The sequence below is a fragment of the Poromitra crassiceps genome (assembly GCF_964638095.1).
Source record: "Poromitra crassiceps genome assembly, chromosome: 13".
NCBI lineage: Eukaryota > Metazoa > Chordata > Actinopteri > Beryciformes > Melamphaidae > Poromitra > Poromitra crassiceps.
The window spans coordinates 34,713,595-34,733,441 of NC_139644.1; the positions used below are offsets into that span (position 1 = coordinate 34,713,595).

General features: G+C 43.8%; 1 protein-coding gene across 1 annotated transcript; it reads left to right on the forward strand.

Moving 5' to 3' along the window:
• The first annotated feature begins 1,022 nt into the window (after positions 1-1,022).
• On the forward strand, positions 1,023-17,587 carry LOC310788166 (ADP-ribosylation factor-binding protein GGA1-like). The gene is made up of 17 exons (XM_083649692.1): positions 1,023-1,074; positions 2,013-2,097; positions 2,919-2,994; positions 3,432-3,530; positions 3,658-3,781; positions 4,149-4,249; positions 4,748-4,828; positions 6,607-6,744; positions 6,903-6,984; positions 9,478-9,591; positions 10,233-10,382; positions 10,809-10,882; positions 11,049-11,236; positions 12,978-13,207; positions 13,329-13,498; positions 14,911-15,021; positions 15,462-17,587. The coding sequence occupies exons 1-17, from the start codon at positions 1,032-1,034 to the stop codon at positions 15,570-15,572; spliced, it is 1,977 nt and encodes a 658-aa protein (XP_083505818.1). The 5' UTR covers positions 1,023-1,031; the 3' UTR covers positions 15,573-17,587.
• The last annotated feature ends 2,260 nt before the right edge of the window (positions 17,588-19,847 follow it).

The following is a 19,847-nucleotide window of genomic DNA, read 5'->3' on the forward strand; positions in this document are numbered from 1 at the left end:
CGGGCGGTTTCCTGTTGGTTCATCGAATAAAACAAAACAAATTGATGGCATATCCGCTCTGCCGCGCATGAAAACGAGGTCAGATGGTTTCAGTGTTGCCACCAACCACAACAAACTCTGAAATCACAGCAGAGTGAGTCCAGGCTGCAGCAGTTTGTCAAAAGCAACGTCGACGGACTTTTCTCCATGATGAAGTGACGCTGACGCTGCTCTCCTCCTGACCAAAAACACTCGGTCCACCGAGCATTATTGGTTGACTTGTTTGCAGAAAGCAGAGGGAAATCCAATTTAAAATGAATCCGTTACTTATAGCCTACTTGTTGTGCCGCACATACACTGCAGTACGCAATAGCTGCCGCTTGATGGCGACACCGGGCTCGATCCCTAAAATTAGGTAAAGTCGGGTTCTGGTTTCAAGTGCTAACGTGTACTTTTTATGGACAGTTTTTAGCTTCACTTCTGAGTTTAGGATATGCTTTAACAACGACACACTGGACGTGTGATTTCACAACTTACAGAACTACAGTAGTATAATTCCCCAGTGGTTTACAGACAGGCAGCAGATCCATTACTCAAGCCCACACAGTGGTATCAAGTGCTGCTGTGCTTTTGGGCACTCATCACACAACAAAATAATTACATGTAGCTACAACTTCCTGTCAGATATTTCAAAATAAATGTGGGAACTAGTGCAAAACTTATTGGTAATTAATGCACAATACCAAAGAGAAATGGAATAGATGTACGAATAAAACTATAGTGTGAATGCTTTATTTATCTGTTTATGTATTTAATTATTCATTATTTATTTATTCATTTGTTTATTTGTTCGTTTCTTATTTATTTATTTATTTATTTATTAGTTTGTTTATTTATTGTTTCAATGAGAGGGGGGAAAATAAGCGTCGCCATACAGGCGATGCTTTTATTTTGAAAGCAAAAAAAACTCTTTGTTCGGATCTCTAGATTGTCGCAGGTGACTAGGTCGTGAATCCCTCGCGAGACCGATGCGTCACATAAATCTCGCAGTGATGGCTGCGCCGCCCGATGCGGAGAGTTTGGAGTCTCGTATCAGTGAGTATTTCAAAGTTATTTACCAAGTCAGTGTTCACCAGCGATGTCGACGTTCAAAATATTATCCACGAGTTGCAACGAACAAGATGACATGCAGCCCATGGCCGTGGCGTCTGCTGAACCAGAGGAGCAGAGCAGACCCTATCATCAGACCAGGATGCTAGGCGTGTTAGCTCCGTAACGTTAGCTGTTGTGCTTGCCAGCTGTCAACACAGCCTGACGTAGCGTCGTTAGCAAGGCTTGCTAGCTCAACAAGGTAGTGAGCAACAAGGCAGTGAGCCACTGGCGTGGGTTTATACAGGTTAGATTACAACAGGAGGTATGACTGGCCTCGAAAGAAACTTCTAGATGAGAGAGTGGCAGAATGCGTATATGGAGAGGAAGCTAGCTACAGTCCATTAGCATCCACCTTGTATTTTTCTCTGTACGGAGACATGACTGTCTCACTGGATTTTGAACCGTGCATAACGTTACAGGGAGCCTGTTTTGCTTGCTTCTAGTTATCAATAAATAAAGTAACGTCTATCGCCTCAGTTGGCCACTGCGCTGTCTGATCTTCTCATCTTCCCACACAATAATGTGCAATACTAACCTGATGCTGCTCTGTCAATATCTGCAATTCATGTGCAATACAAAGCTTATTACATATTATTACATGCATATTTTGTATTATTGCCATTTTTTAGGTTACCACACTTGGTTGTTAATACTTTTTATATCTTTATATTTGTTAATATATTTGGATCTTTTTTATCTTTTATATCTATATTTGTTTCTATCTTGTATATTTCTCCTCTCATGTACCTATGTATGTAAATTGTGCACCAACCACACCAATTCAACTTCCTTGTATGTACAAACATACCTTGGCCAAATAAAGAATTCTATTCTATTCTATTCTATTGTGTGATGATATATCCCATTTCCTAACGTTTCAGACAGAGCCACCAACCCACTGAACAGAGACACAGACTGGGGCAGCATCCATGCCTTCTGTGACCAGCTCAACAATGATTTGGAGGGGTAAGAGAAGGCCACAGGACCTGGATATCTCTTGTGTTTTTCATCCTTTAATGTTGGGCTAGTTGGTTCTGATTATTTTTTAAATATTGGTAATTTAATCCATGGTAGTCCTCTTTTTATACCCAGGATGTCATATAATGATGATGGCCCTCTTGAATTAAGAAACCATGAAATGCTTCTCCTTTGTTAATGTAGATGCAGTATGAGGGGGAAGCAGTACAAATGTCCTGTTTACTATCCACAAATTGGACTGAACACTCCCAAGTACTTCCTATGAATCATAGTTGTGTGTTTCTGAACATAAAGGTCTTGTGTGACTCATGGCACACTGTACTGCAGCTGCTGACTCGCCATCTGACCACTCAGTGCAGTGCTGTAGCTGGAGGCTCAATATTCTGACCACTCAGTGCAGTGCTGTAGCTAGGGCTGGGCGATATGGCCTCTAAATAATATCTTATTTTTAGGCTATATCACGATACACTATATCTCGATATTTTGAAATCCTCAAAAACACATGCTGTCTTGACGCGGTGTCTTTCTTCTGGTCGAGTGTCTGTGACTTACGTACGTAGCATGGGTGAGTGTGTTTGACATATGCATGTGAAACCCCCCTAACCCCCCCCCCCCCCGTTTGTGTCTGACTGAGAGAGGGAGAGAGCACCGTCGCCCACCCCTAGCTGTAGCTGGAGGTTAAATGTTCTGACCACTCAGTGCAGTGCAGTGGAGTGCTGTAGCTGGAGGTTCAATGTTCTGACCACTCAGTGCAGTGCAGTGGAGTGCTGTAGCGGGAGGTTTAATGTTCTTCATGATTCGCATTACAGACCTGGCCTGGCCACCAGGCTGCTGGCCCACAAGATCCAGTCTCCACAGGAGTGGGAGGCCATGCAGGCGCTCCTGGTGAGTTCATGATGATATATCAGTTCACTCATATATTATGCTGATATTGCCCATTTATTTGGCATGGAAATGGAATAATTGAAGATACTGGACTGGAGAGCATACAAGTAAAAAAAAGCTCTATTGGCAACTTTGATTAAAAAAAAAGATAATTTGACCCCAAAAACCCTATAGTTCAAACTATAGATCAAACAGTTGGTAGGAGTTGATCTTTTTGAAAGGACTCTGCACTTTTGAGTTTATGCTGTCTAAACATTTTCTACTCTTTATAGCTGCTCACTCAGCTGCTCATGAGATGCAACAGTCCTTAAACAAAACTAATTCTGCTGGGGTTTTGTCTAAATATATATTGAGTAGTTTAAATTAGCCGACGTAATGGAGTATGTATGGTGTCGCTGTCTTCTGATGTTGCATTATTACCTTGTTTTTTTAACCAGGTGCTGGAGACATGTATGAAAAACTGTGGGAAAAGGTTCCACAGTGAAGTTGGCAAGTTCCGCTTTCTCAATGAACTCATCAAAGTAGTTTCTCCAAAGGTAAGATCTCGGATGTGTGTCTGCATGCATGTGTGATATTAAATGGGTTTTTATTCATATATGTCTGCCAATCACTCTGAAATTCTGTTACTTTCACTGTTTTGACTCACTCTTTTCCCCCACTCAGTACCTGGGCTCACGGTCACCAGAGCCAGTAAAAAATAAAGTTCTGGAGTTGATCTATAGCTGGACCTTGGGCTTGCCTGATGAGGCCAAGATCTTAGATGCCTACCAGATGCTGAAGAAACAAGGTACGCTGCTTTCTTTCATTAGGTGAAGCCATATTACACAATTTCTAAAGAGCAATAAAGCACCAAAGTTTCTGGTGCACATCTTGTGTTTTCTTCCAGATTGAGTGGATGCTGAGAATATCTATGAAGAAAAATGTTTGATTTTGACACTGATCAGAACATATTGTGGGACAACTTGACAAGTTATTTTAGTGTTTAAAAAGGTTATGAATACAACCTTGTTTGAGTGAGCACTTTTAACCCTTTCATCACAAGGTACTTTACAGGCAAAATGTTTTTTGTAGTGAATGAGGATGACGGATGTACTAATGTCTGTATTAAGTTAATTAACTCATTGTCTTTTCATATTCCGGGTTTGTTAAACCAGGTATTGTCAAACAGGACCCAGAGCTGCCGCCTGACAAACTACTGAACCCTCCTCCACCCAGACCCAAGAATGCCATTTTTGAGGATGAGGAGAAGTCGAAAGTAAGAATTTGTCTAATAATGAAGAAAAATAATCTAGAGCTGCAACTAACGATTACTTTAATAATCGATTAATCTGTTGATTGTTTTCTCGATTAATCGATTAGTTGTTTGGTCTATAAAATGTCAGAAGTGTTTCCCAAAGCCCAAGAGGACATCCTCAAATGTCTTGTTTTGTCTACAACCAAAATATATTCAGTTTACTGTCATAGAGGAGTAAATAAACCAGAAAATATTCACATTTTAGAAGCTGGAATCGGAGAATATTTTTTTGTATGACTCAAAATGATTAATTGATTATCACAATAATTGTGGATTAATTGGTTAATGGATTAATCGGTACACATGTACATGTACTGTATGCCAAGTTGATCCAACTTCCCTGACTATGTTTCTCTCATGGTCTCTATGGTCCTCTTTTCCCTCTGGGATAATAATTAAAAGTCTGTTCATTCATTCTGCCATTCTTCACCATCTAAGCTCTGCCTGCTTCTTTGCCAGATGCTGTCTCGCCTGTTGAATAGCACACACCCTGAAGACCTAAAAGCAGCCAACAAACTCATCAAAGAAATGGTCCAAGAGGTAAGCCTCTTTACCTCTCCTGCTTTCTTTAAAAATGAAAACGTTTACGTCTGTTAAATATTAAAGCCCCAACATGTAACTTTGTACTGACTGAGCAGCAGCAACAGCGGCCTCTGGTGCCACAAGTGGTAAATACAGGTGCTAATAAATGCTACACTTCCAGGTTTGTATGTTCATATGGGGCTCCAAATATCCCCAAATGTTGTTGTCTCGACTTGTTTTCCTGAAACAAGTCGCTAATCAAGCCAGCAAGTGATCAACACGTTTCACTTCCTATACCTACTTCACAATAAAAGTGTCCTGTTAGTTTGTCAGCGGAAAACCTTTAATTAGAAAGAGCTGCAGCAAGAAGTGGAGTTACATCCATGCAACTTGATGTGCTCCTCCAGGACGGAGCCTTGATGTTACATGGTGCAGGTAACAAACGTTCAAGATGCAGCAGAGTGGGAACGATAGAGGCACCAGTCTCCCTATTAGAAGTCAGACAGTGTGCCATCCAAATGATTTAAGAGCTGCTATATTCACATTCAAATAAAAAGTGACATATTGGGGCTTTAACTGCTGCACCATTTTGTAGTGTCACAGAGAAAAGTATAGTCGTGTGTGTGTGTGTGTGTGTGTGTGTGTGTGTGTGTGTGGGGGGGGGTGAAATAAGGGTGCTGCTTTGAAGGAAATGGCAGGAACATTAGCTGAAGGAGAAAGTGGGTTGCTTGCCCTGGAGGGTTGTGTGTGTGTGTGTGTGTGTGTGTGTGTGTGTGTGTGTGTGTGTGTTTGTGTGTGTGTGTGGTGTGTCGCCGAGCTCTGAGAATAAATGTGTCCTGATTTTGGGGAGTAACAGGAGCTGCTCTTTGCTTTTATCCCTAGACATCACTAATGGCCTCTCCCTGACCTTTTTTTGTATACCTCATCCTTCCCTCTGGCTATGTCTTTGTGCATTGTATGGTACTATGGCTCACTTCATTTCTCATCATTTTCATATGTGTGTGTGTTTGTGCACACACTGTCGCATGTGTCTTGGCCTTATTCACACTGCCAGCCTAAATCAGATTTTTGGCATATCCAGATTGGAGTCGGATTGATTTTATCAAGTCAACAAAGAAAAGAACAAAAAAAAAAACACGTGGGGAATCCAATTTTTGCAAATCGGATCCAATCCACATTTGGAGATGTTTCAAATGTTTCAAAATCAGATTCCAACAGATGCATCTTCAGTCCGGACTCTCTGGTCGTTCGTATCTGCTTTCAACGTGTCTCTTGCATCACTCACAACTGCAACCTGTTTCTCCACGGATATTGGCCATCTAAAGTGAGACTTGGTCCTAGATGAGAGCCTCCCAAACGTCCCCCGGTGCATTCTGTTCCCACCAGTCACTACTTTGTGGATGGCACCACACACCTCGCTGCACGGTGAAGCCCGACATGATTGCAAAACGGGACATCACAACGTAAATTATACAACCCTTACCCTCTGCACCGCGACTTGAGAGCACGATTGTTTGGATGGCGAGATGATGGTAATGCTTCCGCATTGGAAAGTCACGCCTATGTTGTTAGTTACCACAGCAACCCATGCAGATAGATCAGTGATCTATGGTCTGGACACACAAATCCGATCTGATCACTTACTCATGTCGGATTTTTGGCAGTGCGGACAGTCTGTCTTAAAAATCCGATTTGTTTCTCAAATCGGATCTGCCTGCAGTGTGAACGAGGCATTTGTGAATTTGACTGTGTGTGCGTGTGTGTATGTGCGTGCGTGCGTGCGTGCGCGTGTTTAGGACCAGAGGCGAGCAGAGAAGGTGTCGAAGCGGGTGAACGCAATCCAGGAGGTGAAGGAGAGCGTCAGTCTGCTGACTCAGCTGCTGGAGGACTACGACAGAACCGCCAGCGAGCAGGGCAACGCCGAACTCATACAGGTCTGGATCAATGGATGATGTGCACATGTTGTGCACACGAGCGAAGATAAACGCTGAAAGACCGAGACACAGAAAACAGACAGCAATGCTCTCTCAATCAGACGGAGATGCATGCAAAGTGTACGTGAAATTCAGATGTTTGATGCTGTGTGTTTTAGGACTTGTACCAGCGCTGTGAGAAGATGAGACCTACGCTGTTCAGACTGGCAAGTGACACAGAGGACAACGACGAGGCTCTGGGTGAGTTTTACTTTATCCATCTACCATTAATTATAATGTAAATGGAATAATTGATTATAATGTAAATAATTAATTCTAATGTAAATGGAATAAGGAACCTCGTAAAAAAGATGGACGGAGTCACCGTGACGTCACCCAAATGCTTTTTGGATTCAGAGTTGGACCAGGGGTTTCCCACAGCGCTGTAAAGTCTGGCATTTTAACATGGGGGTGTTGGGGGATGGATTTGCTTTTGGAGCCAGCCTCAAGTGGCCATTCGAGGAACTACAGATTTGATCACTTCCACATTGATTCATCTGTCCAACCCTGAGCTTGCTGCCTGGTATGACCAGATAAACACTCATAGTGTCATTGGGATGCAGGGTGGTCTAGTGGTAAGCATGACCGCCCGATGAAGAGTTCACGGGTTCAATCCCTACAGCCATATATTGGCCTTAAGCAAGACATTGCACCCCTACCCCCCCTTGTTTTGGACCCCAGGAAGACTAGCTGTCATCTAGGCGGCAGCTAATGGGGATCCTTTTAAATAAACAAATCAACCTGTTGCTCTTTGTAAGTAGCTCCTGATAAAGTCATTGCCGAGATAAATACTATCTGAATACTCATTGCCAGTCCAGGCACACACACTGCTTACTGTCAGCTTTACATATAAACAGATTGACAGATGTATCCACTGAAGTATTGTCAGTGTCATGCAGAAATCCAATCTCGCTATTTTGTACTTTAATTGCCAGTTGACATTTTCTCCCACGTGTCATAGTCCGACTCCTAGGACTTAACCATTTTACTATATAAACCATTGTTAAAATGTCAAGAAATACATGCATATCAGTTCAGATAAATTCCCTGAATAGTCAAGTTGGCACATTGGGGACAATACAATACAGTGTACGGTAATGTGATATATATTACATATACCGTAAATTCCGGACTATAAGCCGCGGCTTTTTTCCCGTTTTTTGGCCCCTGCGGCTTATATAACGGTGCGTCTTATCTATGGATTTTTTCAGAAAAAAAAAAAAAAATACAAATAAAATCTCTCTTTTTTAGCACTCTTTCTAACTATAAATCCACTTCTGTTTTAATTTCCTCTCTTGCCCTCTTTTCACCACACCGCGGACACTGTGTGCACTGTAAAAATAAACAACGGTGGTGTTGTGTTATGTTGTTTTGTTGAAATGTTACGGTAATACGGTAAATGGGAGCTTCCTCAAACAGCCATCTCTTTCCCGACAATCCCCTCTGTGCGTGACCACTTACATATGGTAATTACGGTAAGCAAACGGCCACTCGGCCATCAACTCCCTCCCCCGACTACCAGGAGAAAATCACAAACTTCGGCGAATTCACACAAAGGAAGATCAAGGAATATTCCATCGAACCGGAGCAGATCATAAATATGGATGAAGTGCCTTTGACGTTCGACCTGCCACTCACTCGGACTGTTAACAAGAAGCGCCCTGGAGGATTCTTTCACCAAAAAAAAGCTTTGCTCGTTCTCGACAGCATGAGAACGAGCAGTAGAAGCAACACTCTCACTTACCATGGGGAAGGTACGCAGAAATTCACACGACGCAGCTTTCAAGTTGAAAGCAGTCAATCTCGCATTAAAAGAGGGAAACAGAGCAGCCGCGCGTAACCTGGGCATCGATGAGTCAATGGTGAGGCGTTGGACGGTGCAGCAGGAGGAACTGTCTCAGCACGGAATATTATAGGAGTGTGAAAACATCCACAATCACCAACGGGTTCCAAAACGCTGGACTGCTGCGGGATGAAGAGGATGACGCCGCCACAGCTGGCGCTGAGGGCCGTCAGAGGCTTCAGAGGCTGTTCGATGCCGACAGTGATGAAGAGGAGTTCGTTGGTTTTGAGTGACAATGAAGGAGAGAGGAGAGTGGTTGACGAAGCCACCCTGAACCTGTTCGTTTCCGACACTGAAGATGAGGACTTTGGTGGTTTCAGTACGCAGGAAGAAGAGGAAGACGAGGATTAGTGACTTGACTTCTCTGGTTACAGGTTTGCTGCACATATAGCCTATTGTTGTGTGATTTTGTCTGGGGATTAGTGACCTGACTTTTGTTTTGTTTTGTTGAAATGTTAATAAATGGGAGCTTCCCCAAACAGCCATCGCTTTCCCGACATTCCTCTCTGTGCACGAACCCTTTCATATGGTAATTAAACATCAAAACACCCGCGGCTTATAGACCGGTGCGGCTTATAGAAGAAAAAAATAGTCAATTTTGGTCCCGCGGCTTATAGACCGGTGCGTCTTATAGTCCGGAATTTACGGTACTATATATATACATAGGGAAAGTTTGGTTTAATTTGCCCCCTCCAGCGAGGTCAGGGTCACCTACCAAACAGATGGCGACACGGTTCCTTACCCCCCAGATGGAGGGCGGTCTCTCTATGCCACCCTGACACCCAATAGGTGACAGAAGGATATCAACAGTATCAAGCCTGTAAGGAGTGTATCCTCGTGTCTTTCAACAGCAGAGATCCTGCAGGCCAACGACAGCCTGACCCAGGTCATCAACCTGTACAAGCAGCAGGTGAAGGGCGAGGAAGTGAACGGCAACAACACAGGAAACACACAGAGACAAAGTGGTGGGTGGAGAACTCACAACAACAACACAGGAAACACACAGAGACAAAGTGGTGGGTGGAGAACTCAAACACACAGAGACAAAGTGGTGGGTGGAGAACTCAAACACACAGAGACAAAGTGGTGGGTGGAGAACTCAAACACACAGAGACAAACTGGTGGGTGGAGAACTCAAACACACAGAGACAAAGTGGTGGGTGGAGAACTCAAACACACAGAGACAAACTGGTGGGTGGAGAACTCAAACACACAGAGACAAAGTGGTGGGTGGAGAACTCAAACACACAGAGACAAAGTGGTGGGTGGAGAACTCAAACACACAGAGACAAAGTGGTGGGTGGAGAACTCAAACACACAGAGACAAACTGGTGGGTGGAGAACTCAAACACACAGAGACAAACTGGTGGGTGGAGAACTCAAACACACAGAGACAAAGTGGTGGGTGGAGAACTCAAACACACAGAGACAAAGTGGTGGGTGGAGAACTCAAACACACAGAGACAAACTGGTGGGTGGAGAACTCAGACAGCACATAATGAGGGATCTCAGATGTTCACAAATATGTCCATAAATCATTTGCCGCGCTGTTGTTGAGTTTTTGTTACATTTTGAAAGCGTTGACCTTTGACCCCGTTCCTCACAGGAAGGACGGCGCTACTAGATCTGTCAGGATTGGACACGTCACCCCAGTCCCCTCCCTCCTTCCCAGAGTTCCCCACTCCCACAGACAGCCTGAACGCTCCCTCCCAGGAGATGGGGCTCAGTCTCCTAGACGATGAGCTCATGTCACTAGGTAACAGCCTGACAGACAACGCCATCTTCCAGCTTTACCTGTTGTTTTGTTTGACCAGTACAAGACACACACACACACACACACACACACGCACTCGCACACACACACTCACACTCACACACACACACACACACACACACACTCACACACACACGCTCACACACTCACACTCACACACGCACACGCACACACGCACACGCACGCTCACACACTCACACACACACACACACACTCACACACACACACACACAGTCTATTTCGATATGTACTGTACTGTATATAGACACACATACATATAATAGATAGATAGATAAAAAGCTTAATGTATATATGTGTTGTGCAGGTTCCATGCAATTGTAATGATTGTTATAGAAAGATTTTTTTTAAACTTTACTTTACTCTACTCTGTGTCTTTGTCTCACCTAGGTTTGAGTGAAGGGACCCACACCTCTAACCCTGCTTCCCAGCCTGAGGACTCCACAGCATGGGACTCCTTCCAGGTGAGTGTTTATAATTGTACATATTTGTAATTGTTCACTAATGGTTCCTATGAATAACGTTTAGGTCGTTAGTCAAACACGGCAAACCTCTTTTCCCAATTTGGAAAATATCACGATGAATTCACAATGAATGCTTCAATCTAATCAGTAAGAGTGATTCCAACAGTCCTCTGACAGCATAGACGCAGACATCCCAGCAGCGCCCAGTCTTCTCCTGAGTCCAGACCCGCCCTCCCTCTCTCAGCCCCTGTCCTGTGGCTCCACCCCGGGCAGCTCGGCCCTGGACGAGCTGGACATGCTGGGGAAGACCCTGCTGCAGCAGTCCCTGCCTCCAGAGGGCCTGCAGGTCAAATGGTAACATACTCATAATACTCAACTACCATCACATTACTGAGATATTGCACTGCTTCACTGAAACACCGCCCTTTAAAAAAAGATATTATATATATATAATAAATTGTATACAAAGAAATAAAAAAACATGTGCAGGTGAGATAGAAACCCACTACGGTTTATCTAGAAATCTCACCTAAAGACAAGAAATATACATACAGTAAATGCAAGATAACAATAGTTAACTTGTATCAATTTTACATATTAGTTTGTATTTGTGTAAAATGTTTCGAACAAAAAACAAAGACAAAAACAGCACAGGGATTTTATTTCAAGACCAGCCGAGACCACAACTGCAGTGACATCATTCCTTGCCTGTGTATATATTTGATTTTACTGTGATTGGGTGTAAAAATCCCTCCTTCAATCGCAACCAATAACCTTGCAGTTTGAAAGTTTCTAACGCTGTAGCCACTCCCCTCATGTTCATGCACAAAGGAAGACAACAGGTCAACAAGGTGGCTGGAGACAAACCACAAAGGGGGGCGGAGTCATAGGTCGTAAGGTGTTTTTCATTCTGTCCACTGTGTTGAGCCTTTCTGAAGTTCAGTGATATGAAAGTGTTTCAGATCAAAGGATTACATTCTGTCACAGAGTATACAGTATACTGCACAGCCATTTATATTTTACTATCATTCCTAAATACATGTAGGCTAATGATTTATTTCTTTGTTAGCAGAGCAATAGTCTAAAGGTTAAATGGTCGCGTATAAATGGTCTTGAAAATGGTCTCGCATTTGTCTGGTCTTGGTCTTGGTCTCGCCCGCACTCGGTCTTGGTCTTGTCTCGGTCTCGCCCCTCCTTGGTCTTGTCTCGGTCTCGGGTTAGGTGGTCTCGTCTCCAACACTATGTCAGATACTAGAAACTCCTACAACACAGCCAGTCAGTGTGCTCCATACTGATGAGAGTAACCATCAGCTTTTCTACCAGTTTTTTTCTCCTACGTACCATGAAACCCTGCCTCATCTTCATTGTGATTGGTTACTTCACAAGAAAACAGCCCGTCATATTTGCGCTTCTATAAACTTGAACTTTTCACAACTTTAGAAAGTACTCCACCACTCTACCGAAAAGATGCCAAGATGGCTCATGATAAGAATAATGTTCTTTGAGATATTTTGAATATTATAAGTGTTATTTGAAAACAAGGTCCTCACAGGCAGAACAGAAAATACCGGGTCCTCTAATGCCAATGAGATCGGGGCGGCTGTTCATGGGGTAGAGCGCGTCGTCCACTAACCAGAAGGTCGGTGGTTCGATCCCTGGCTCCTCCAGTCCGCATGTCGAAGTGTCCTTGGGAAAGACACTGAACCCCAAATTGCTCCCGATGGCTGTGCCAGCACCCTGCGTGGCAGCTGGCCACCTTCGGTGTGTGAATGGGTGAATGTAGGCACATTGTAAAGCGCTTTGGATAAAAGCGCTGTATAAATGCAGTCCATTTAGGTCAACCTGCTGAGTGGAGGCTTTCCACTTGAAAAGGTGCAAGCCTGTCTGCTTGAAAGGATTTGAGTCATTATTTAGTGAGGGAGCCAATCAGGACCAAGTCCACTTGTCAAGCCTTGACTGGAATTGAATCTGAAGGAGGAGAAGTGTCTCATATAAACATCTTTTGATCATATACCGGTATGTACAGTACATATACATCATGATGGAGATGATTGAACATCATGTCAAAAGGGTAGTTTTTCCTTTCTGCTTTCAGGGACAAGCATCAGTCCAAACCGACTCTGCGAGATCTCCAGAGCAAGTCTGCATCCAACATCACCCCGAGCCCCATCCCAGTCTTCACCTCGGAACCTCCCGGGCCTCTGCTGAACTCTCAGCACGGCCCTGGAGCTACATTGCTGGACATGTCTCCTACTCACAGGGAGACTCCCCCGGCAGAGGTCACCCTCACTGATGTTTTTGTACCGCTAGAATCCATTAAGCCCAGTAAGTAGAGGAACCTGGTGAACTTTGTTGGAAGTTCAAAGTATTACCGTACTTCCCCCCCCTCTCCCCTGCTGTTTCTGTCTTCAGTTCTCCCTGTTCTTTCTGCCCTCTCCTCCTCCAGGTAGTCTGTTACCGGTCACTGTGTTTGATGGACACAGTTTGCGCGTGCTGTTCCACTTTGCTTGCGACTCGCCTCCGTCTCGACCTGATGTGCTGGTGGTCATCATCTCCATGCTGTCCTCCGCCCCCGTCCCCGTGACCAACATTCACTTCCAGACCTCTGCTCCAAAGGTCAGCTCTCACAAACGTAGAGGCCCTTATCGATTTGATAATGATGCTATATTGACTAATAAAAGCAGTAGATATAAGGGTTACGCAAAAGAGGTCGCCAATCACTATTATTATTTTTATTTATTTATTCATTCATTCAACTTTGCACACTTGAGTTTAATATCCACACCACACCAACCCCCACATTAAGCCTTAAAAGGTTGGTGAAATGCATCCAGCTCATCCATTTAGAATTACATTTCTCATCGATGTACGTTGGCTCTGCCAAGGTAACAGGAGTAAATCTTAGAAGTCAATTGAAAGTGAACTGTGAAGCGAGGAGTTGACACTTGTGGGCCCACAAACAGGATCTAGGCGGGGTGTTAGTGGTATTAAGATACATGCATCACCAAGCAGCAGGAAACCAGCCTGGCCTCAAAACCCCCCTCCGCTGTGTACTTGTGCGCACATGACCTGCACCAAGACATTCCCCATGATAAAGGTCTTGCTAATCACCATTATAATACAGTAAATGTTATTTTAATCAAAAGTAGAGTTTACAAATTGCTTTACAAAAAGGCATCAAAAGAGAGAGTAAAATATGGTAAAATGGAGATCAAAACTGATGAACACAAAAAAAAAGATTGGGCCAAATCTAATTTGTTAACAGTGTTATCTATAATGGCTTTCTCTCATAAAGACATTGCTGTTACTTTATGGTAAATGGTAAATGGACTGTATTTATAGAGTGCATTTTATATAGTCTATTGACTACCCAAAGCACTTTTACATGAATACCTCACATTCACTCATTCATACTCGCATTCACACACCGACAGCGTCTACAGACGGCACGGTACGGTGGCTCAGTGGTTAACACTGTTGCCTCACAGCAAGAAGGTCCCGGGTTCGAACCCCGGTCCGTCCCAGGTCCTTTCTGTGTGGAGTTTGCATGTTCTCCCCGTGTCCGTGTGGGTTTTCTCCGGGTGCTCCGGTTTCCTCCCACCATCAAGAAAGACATGTTAGGGTTAATACTCCTGTCAGTGCCCCTGACCAAGGTACTGGCAAAAAGAACTGGAGTTGGTCCCCGGGCGCTGCACAGTGGCTGCCCACTGCTCCTAGTTCTAGGAAGGTTCCTAGTAGAGGATGGGTCAAATGCAGAGGATGAATTTCCCCAAGGGGATAAATAAAGGATAACTTAACTTACAGCCATGCAAGGCGCCAACTGCTCGTCGAGAGCAGTGGGCTGCAGTGTCTTGCTCAAGAACACTTTGACATGCCAGCCAGCGAGGAGCCAGCCTCGAACCGGGAACCTACCGATTCCCAGGCGACGGCTCTGTCTCTTCCTGAGCTAATGCCGCCCCTCAGTAACGAGAGGATGACCTGGCTATTGTAAATGAGCCTGTGATGTTGTTTTTATTGATGGATTGCAGTCTATGACGGTGAAGCTGCAGCCGCCGTCGGGAACTGAGCTTCCAGCCTTCAACCCCATCCTCCCTCCTGCTGCTGTCACACAGATCCTGCTGCTGGCAAACCCAAACAAGGTAGGCCAACATGCTTCACTGTCGAGCAGTGCTGGCCCTTAACTACTTTTTGCAGTAACTAGTAATCTATTTATTTTCAAATATTTTTATTGCATTTTCAATTATGCGTACACATATTATAAACAATATTACAAACAACAGGTAATGGGCCTAAACAAGACTAGGTTCTGTTTCCAAGCAACAGCTGTGTTGTGATGTGAATGCAGTGGAAGAGGGGCGGGGGGGGTGTGACATCTTTAGTTTATATTTTGTTATTTCATGTTGTCAAAAAAACAATTTGCTATTGTCTATTACAGTAGACCGTACTAAATGGGCTGTAAATTTAAGACATTATTTTCCTCCATATACCCACGACTGTCCACCAAACAGACAGTTGTTTTTATGGCTGTGAGCGCCTAACATCATTTGTTCACCGTCCGTATCTCCCGTGTGTGTTCCAGGAGAAAGTGCTGCTGCAGTACAGGCTAACCTTCACCATGGGAGAGGAGCAGCAGGACGAGAGTGGCGCTCTAGAACAGTTCCCTCCTCCTGAGACATGGGGGAACCTATAGCGTTCACACGGGACCGCAACCTGTCCTGACAGACTCTCTGCTTTCAGACTCCGCTTCCTTCCCAGTCCAACTCTCCAGCTCAACATGTCACATCAACTTATTTTGGGAGATTCGCCTATTTGCTATATTCCCGATGGTGAGAGGAGAAGATAGATGCCCTTCTCTTCTCTGTCTGTGCAGTAGAAAAGTAGTGATGCACCACTCCTGCTAGTTAGCTTAGCACATTGACTGGTAGTCCGCGGGGACCGGCTAGCCTACCCCTGTTAAGTCACCACATATACACTCCAACAGCGCCAAAACGCTATTATATACTCTTATGTACATGTGACCCATGCATTCACCACGTTAAGCAATAATAATGTAAAATTACAAGACGACGTAATTTTTGAAGCAAATGCATAGCGGTTACTTCTGGTTTTGTCAGGAAAGTTCCGGCTATGTATTTGCTTAGAAGATTACAATGTCTCGTCATTTTACATCATTATTTCAGTGGTGAGTACACGAGTCACAACATGTACATAAGAGTGTTTTGGTGCTGTTGGAATGTGTGTTTGGTGACTTAACGGGGATAGGCTAGCCAGTCCAGTGGACTACCGTGGACTACTAAGCTAACTTGCAGGAGGGGCGCGTCGCTACTTTTCTAATGCACGCACAGAGAAGAGAAGGGCATCTATCTTCTCGTCTTACTATTGGGAATATGGCAACTAGGTGAATCTCCCAAAATGTTCGAGTGTTCCTTTAACCACACTGTATTTTTTCAGTTGTTTTCTTTGGATTATCCTTCGCTCAGTCAGCGTATTGTGTTTATGGTTTGCTCTTAATGAGTCGTACGTCTCTAGGGCGAGTCTGCTGTATGTGGCTCCTTTCGAACAAAAACAAAAAGCCTGCAACTACTTTCCTGGCTTTGTTGCAGCTTTGTCATCTTGTTTTAACCGGTAACGCTATGAAGTTAAGACACCTATCATTACTGTATCTTGTTTTTAACCGGTAACGCTATGAAGGTAGAACACCTATGTCAGATGTGTGCATCATTACTGTCATCATCGTTTGGCGCGCTTGATCTGAAAGTTGGGTCTTTTGTCGAGAACGTCAACTTGCGACCAGCTGCGTTTGCCAACACTTCTGCATGCTACGCCCACCTGGGGAACCGCACTCGCGAAATCAAGCACACCAAAAGAGAAAGGAAATGTAAGTCACACATTTCTGGGGATGATGACAATAACAAAAAACGACAAAAAAAGCTGTGCTGAATTAACTTTTGTGTTTATGTTGTATCGGTTTATTTTTTGAGTGATGCGTGAAGTTCATTGAGGATTTCTTTGGTCACGACTGAGTTCACTTTTGGATTTGCACAGGGAATGACTTCTGGTAGTGCTGTTGTTTTTCCTCTTTCCTGTCTCGTGGAAAGAACAAACTTACTGTAATATTGAAGTTGTGTTTGATCAGCCATACGTGCCTATTTTGCAGTTTGTTTCATATCCGTTCTAGTGCACTCAAATGGATTATTTCATTGTCTCTGTCTCATCTGTTACATGTCAGTCACATTAGGTCCGGAAACAGCTTGTCAGAGATACAGTTCAGCTTCAGAAAAATCTTAGCAAATTGTTAATATTATAAGAGCATTTTCAGCTGTGTATTATGAAAATATATATATATCTTTTATTTAGCTAGTGACCTAATTAATAATTTCTGATCTTATTTGGGGAAATTAAATATGCGTGACTTATGCAAACTGAGCTGCACGCGGGTGTTTTTGGCAGTTTGTGTCTCAAACATGCACAATATGTTTCGGTGGTCTGCAATGCATGCTAGCCACGCTGCTGAACCACTCCCTCCTCCCGACAGCCTCTCAATCACATTCCACTGCGCTACTTTCTCTCCAATACAACTGCTTTGTAAATACTGAGGATGGCAGTTCTGTTATGTACATTTTGCCTCGTGCGAGTGCGACCTGCAAGAGCATAACAGCGAAAGAATTGTATCTAATGGGTATAATAAAGGTTGTTTCTTGGTGATTTGAAGCATGTTCATTTGCATGTTGTGTAGGACAGGGTTCCTACACATTTTCCTTTTCGAAATTCCCATACTTTTCCAGACTTCTTTGTCAGACCATATTTGACATCTGAGTACACTTTGTGTTGAAAAGTGTTGGGGACATGACATGTCCCCATTGTAAATGACACCTATGCGCACCACAATTTGGAGGTTTTGGATTTGAGCCTCAGTGGAGGCCTGGATTTTGAAGAACCTCTCAGGTGAAGACTGAAAAACTCAAACAGAAATTAGTTGACCTTGTGAGACTGGCTCACAGAATTTGACAGCTGCATGACAGTTTGGAGGTGGGTTCATCAGTTTTGAAAGTGGACTCCCAGACGAAAGACAGAAAAGCTCTGAGAAAACCTGTGACCCAGTAGTTCAGCATTTGATTCCTGCCCAGCAGTGTTGAGATTGTGGGATCAAGCAAGCCTCAGTTTTGAGGTCATGGGTTCGAGCCTCAGTCAGTTTTGAACAGCGACAGCCAGAGGAAAGAGAAAAGCGCTCAAAGAAGAGTTGTGACAGGGAAGGGGAGCTGGTGGTGCGATGGTTGTCAACCACATCGGGCCAGTGGGTGTCCAGTTTGATTCCCTCTCCACCACCACTACCTGCAGCTAAGGAGGGGCCTGGTCTCCCTACAGAGATATGATCAGGGGGATTATGAGAGATGAAACCACAGACAGCTGAACCTTTACCAACATTGAAATGATGATGTGATGAAAGTGTGACAACAAGCGGCCACCAGGTGTACAACCTCCTTTTGAAAACACGAAACAAATCTAGACTATATATTTCTGAGTTTGGGCTTTGGCATCTGATTTGAAAGCATAAAGAGTTAGACAGGTGGGATTTGGCCACACCAAGCAGCTGTTTATCTCACTGAGCTAGAGCCAGGCACTGGCTAGTCTCCTTCGTCAGCTTATATAGTGTTCAAACTGCTGATAAAGAAGCATCACTGCTGCCATCTTACAGTCAGCAGCTTATCATGTGAACATTTCTGAAGCCAGAGTCTGATGCAGGGATTGAACCAACAACTTTCTGCTCCACATCCTCTGACATAGAGCTGGGCAATATTATGGATGAAAAGTCATCTCTGTATTTTTAGGCTGAATGGTGATGCACGATATATGTATTTTCTACAAGTGGGCTAAATGTTCAGTTCTAAGTCAAAGCCACATGTGAGATGTAGGGCTGAGTGATATGGACAAAATCAAATATTACAATATTTTTGACCAAATACCTCAATATCGATATTGCGACAATATTGTAGGGATGACTATTGGTGCTTTCGCAATTATTTACACAGAGATTTTTGATAAATAATTATCAAATGTGGATGTAATGACGAAGTGGGTAAAGACATAATAGAACAGTCTGGTAAGTTAAGAAAATGACATCACGATATTACCATATCCAAATCCAAGACCATATAGTAGTTAAACTCACAATAAACTCAGGCTTTATTGATGTATGCTGAGAGACAGGATGACATGCAGGAAATATCCATGGCTAGATTCGAACCCGGGTCTCTGCAATGAAAGAACCTGATACGTTCCTCACTCAACCAGGGCAGAGGCTGCTGCTGAGGAGAGGCTGCACCATGAACATCACACACATGGACTTGACTCTTAGATCAGCTTACTAAGTTAACTAGAAGCTCAATTATATTACAGCCATTTCTGGTGATTATGGCTCAAATTGCTCAACAGAGGAGAAACCGCAGCAGTGGCAGTGCCATGGGGGCACACTGTATGTCAGTTGCTTACTGAAATAAGGCTCGTGAGTTCAAGCCCAATATGTGCACGTCCTCTTGTCTTGGGTAATAAAGTGTTGTATTTAAATAAAAGTGGCAATAGGCATACAGTAACAACCCATTTTGTTTTTATTTCACTTCAAGATATTAAAGTGTCGTTTCTGATTGGCTGTTGAATGAAGTAATCTTCCGTAAGTGCCAACTGTGTCTGCAATTTTGGTAACGTTTATGTTCCCACATTGTGAGATTTGTGATGATTTTGGTCAGTAATGATGTCACAATATCTACGACATCATCAGTGATGTCACTCAAGCACTCGATGGCATCAGTGATGGTCACTCGAGAATTGTGATGTCATCAGTGATGTGAAGTTGAGCAAATGTACACTGCACATGCCAATAGAGCAGGTGGGTCCACGTGAGCTGGGGCGAGGCCGCACTCGGGGCTGAAACCCTAGTCTAAAACCATTTAACAAGCTATTGTCCCTT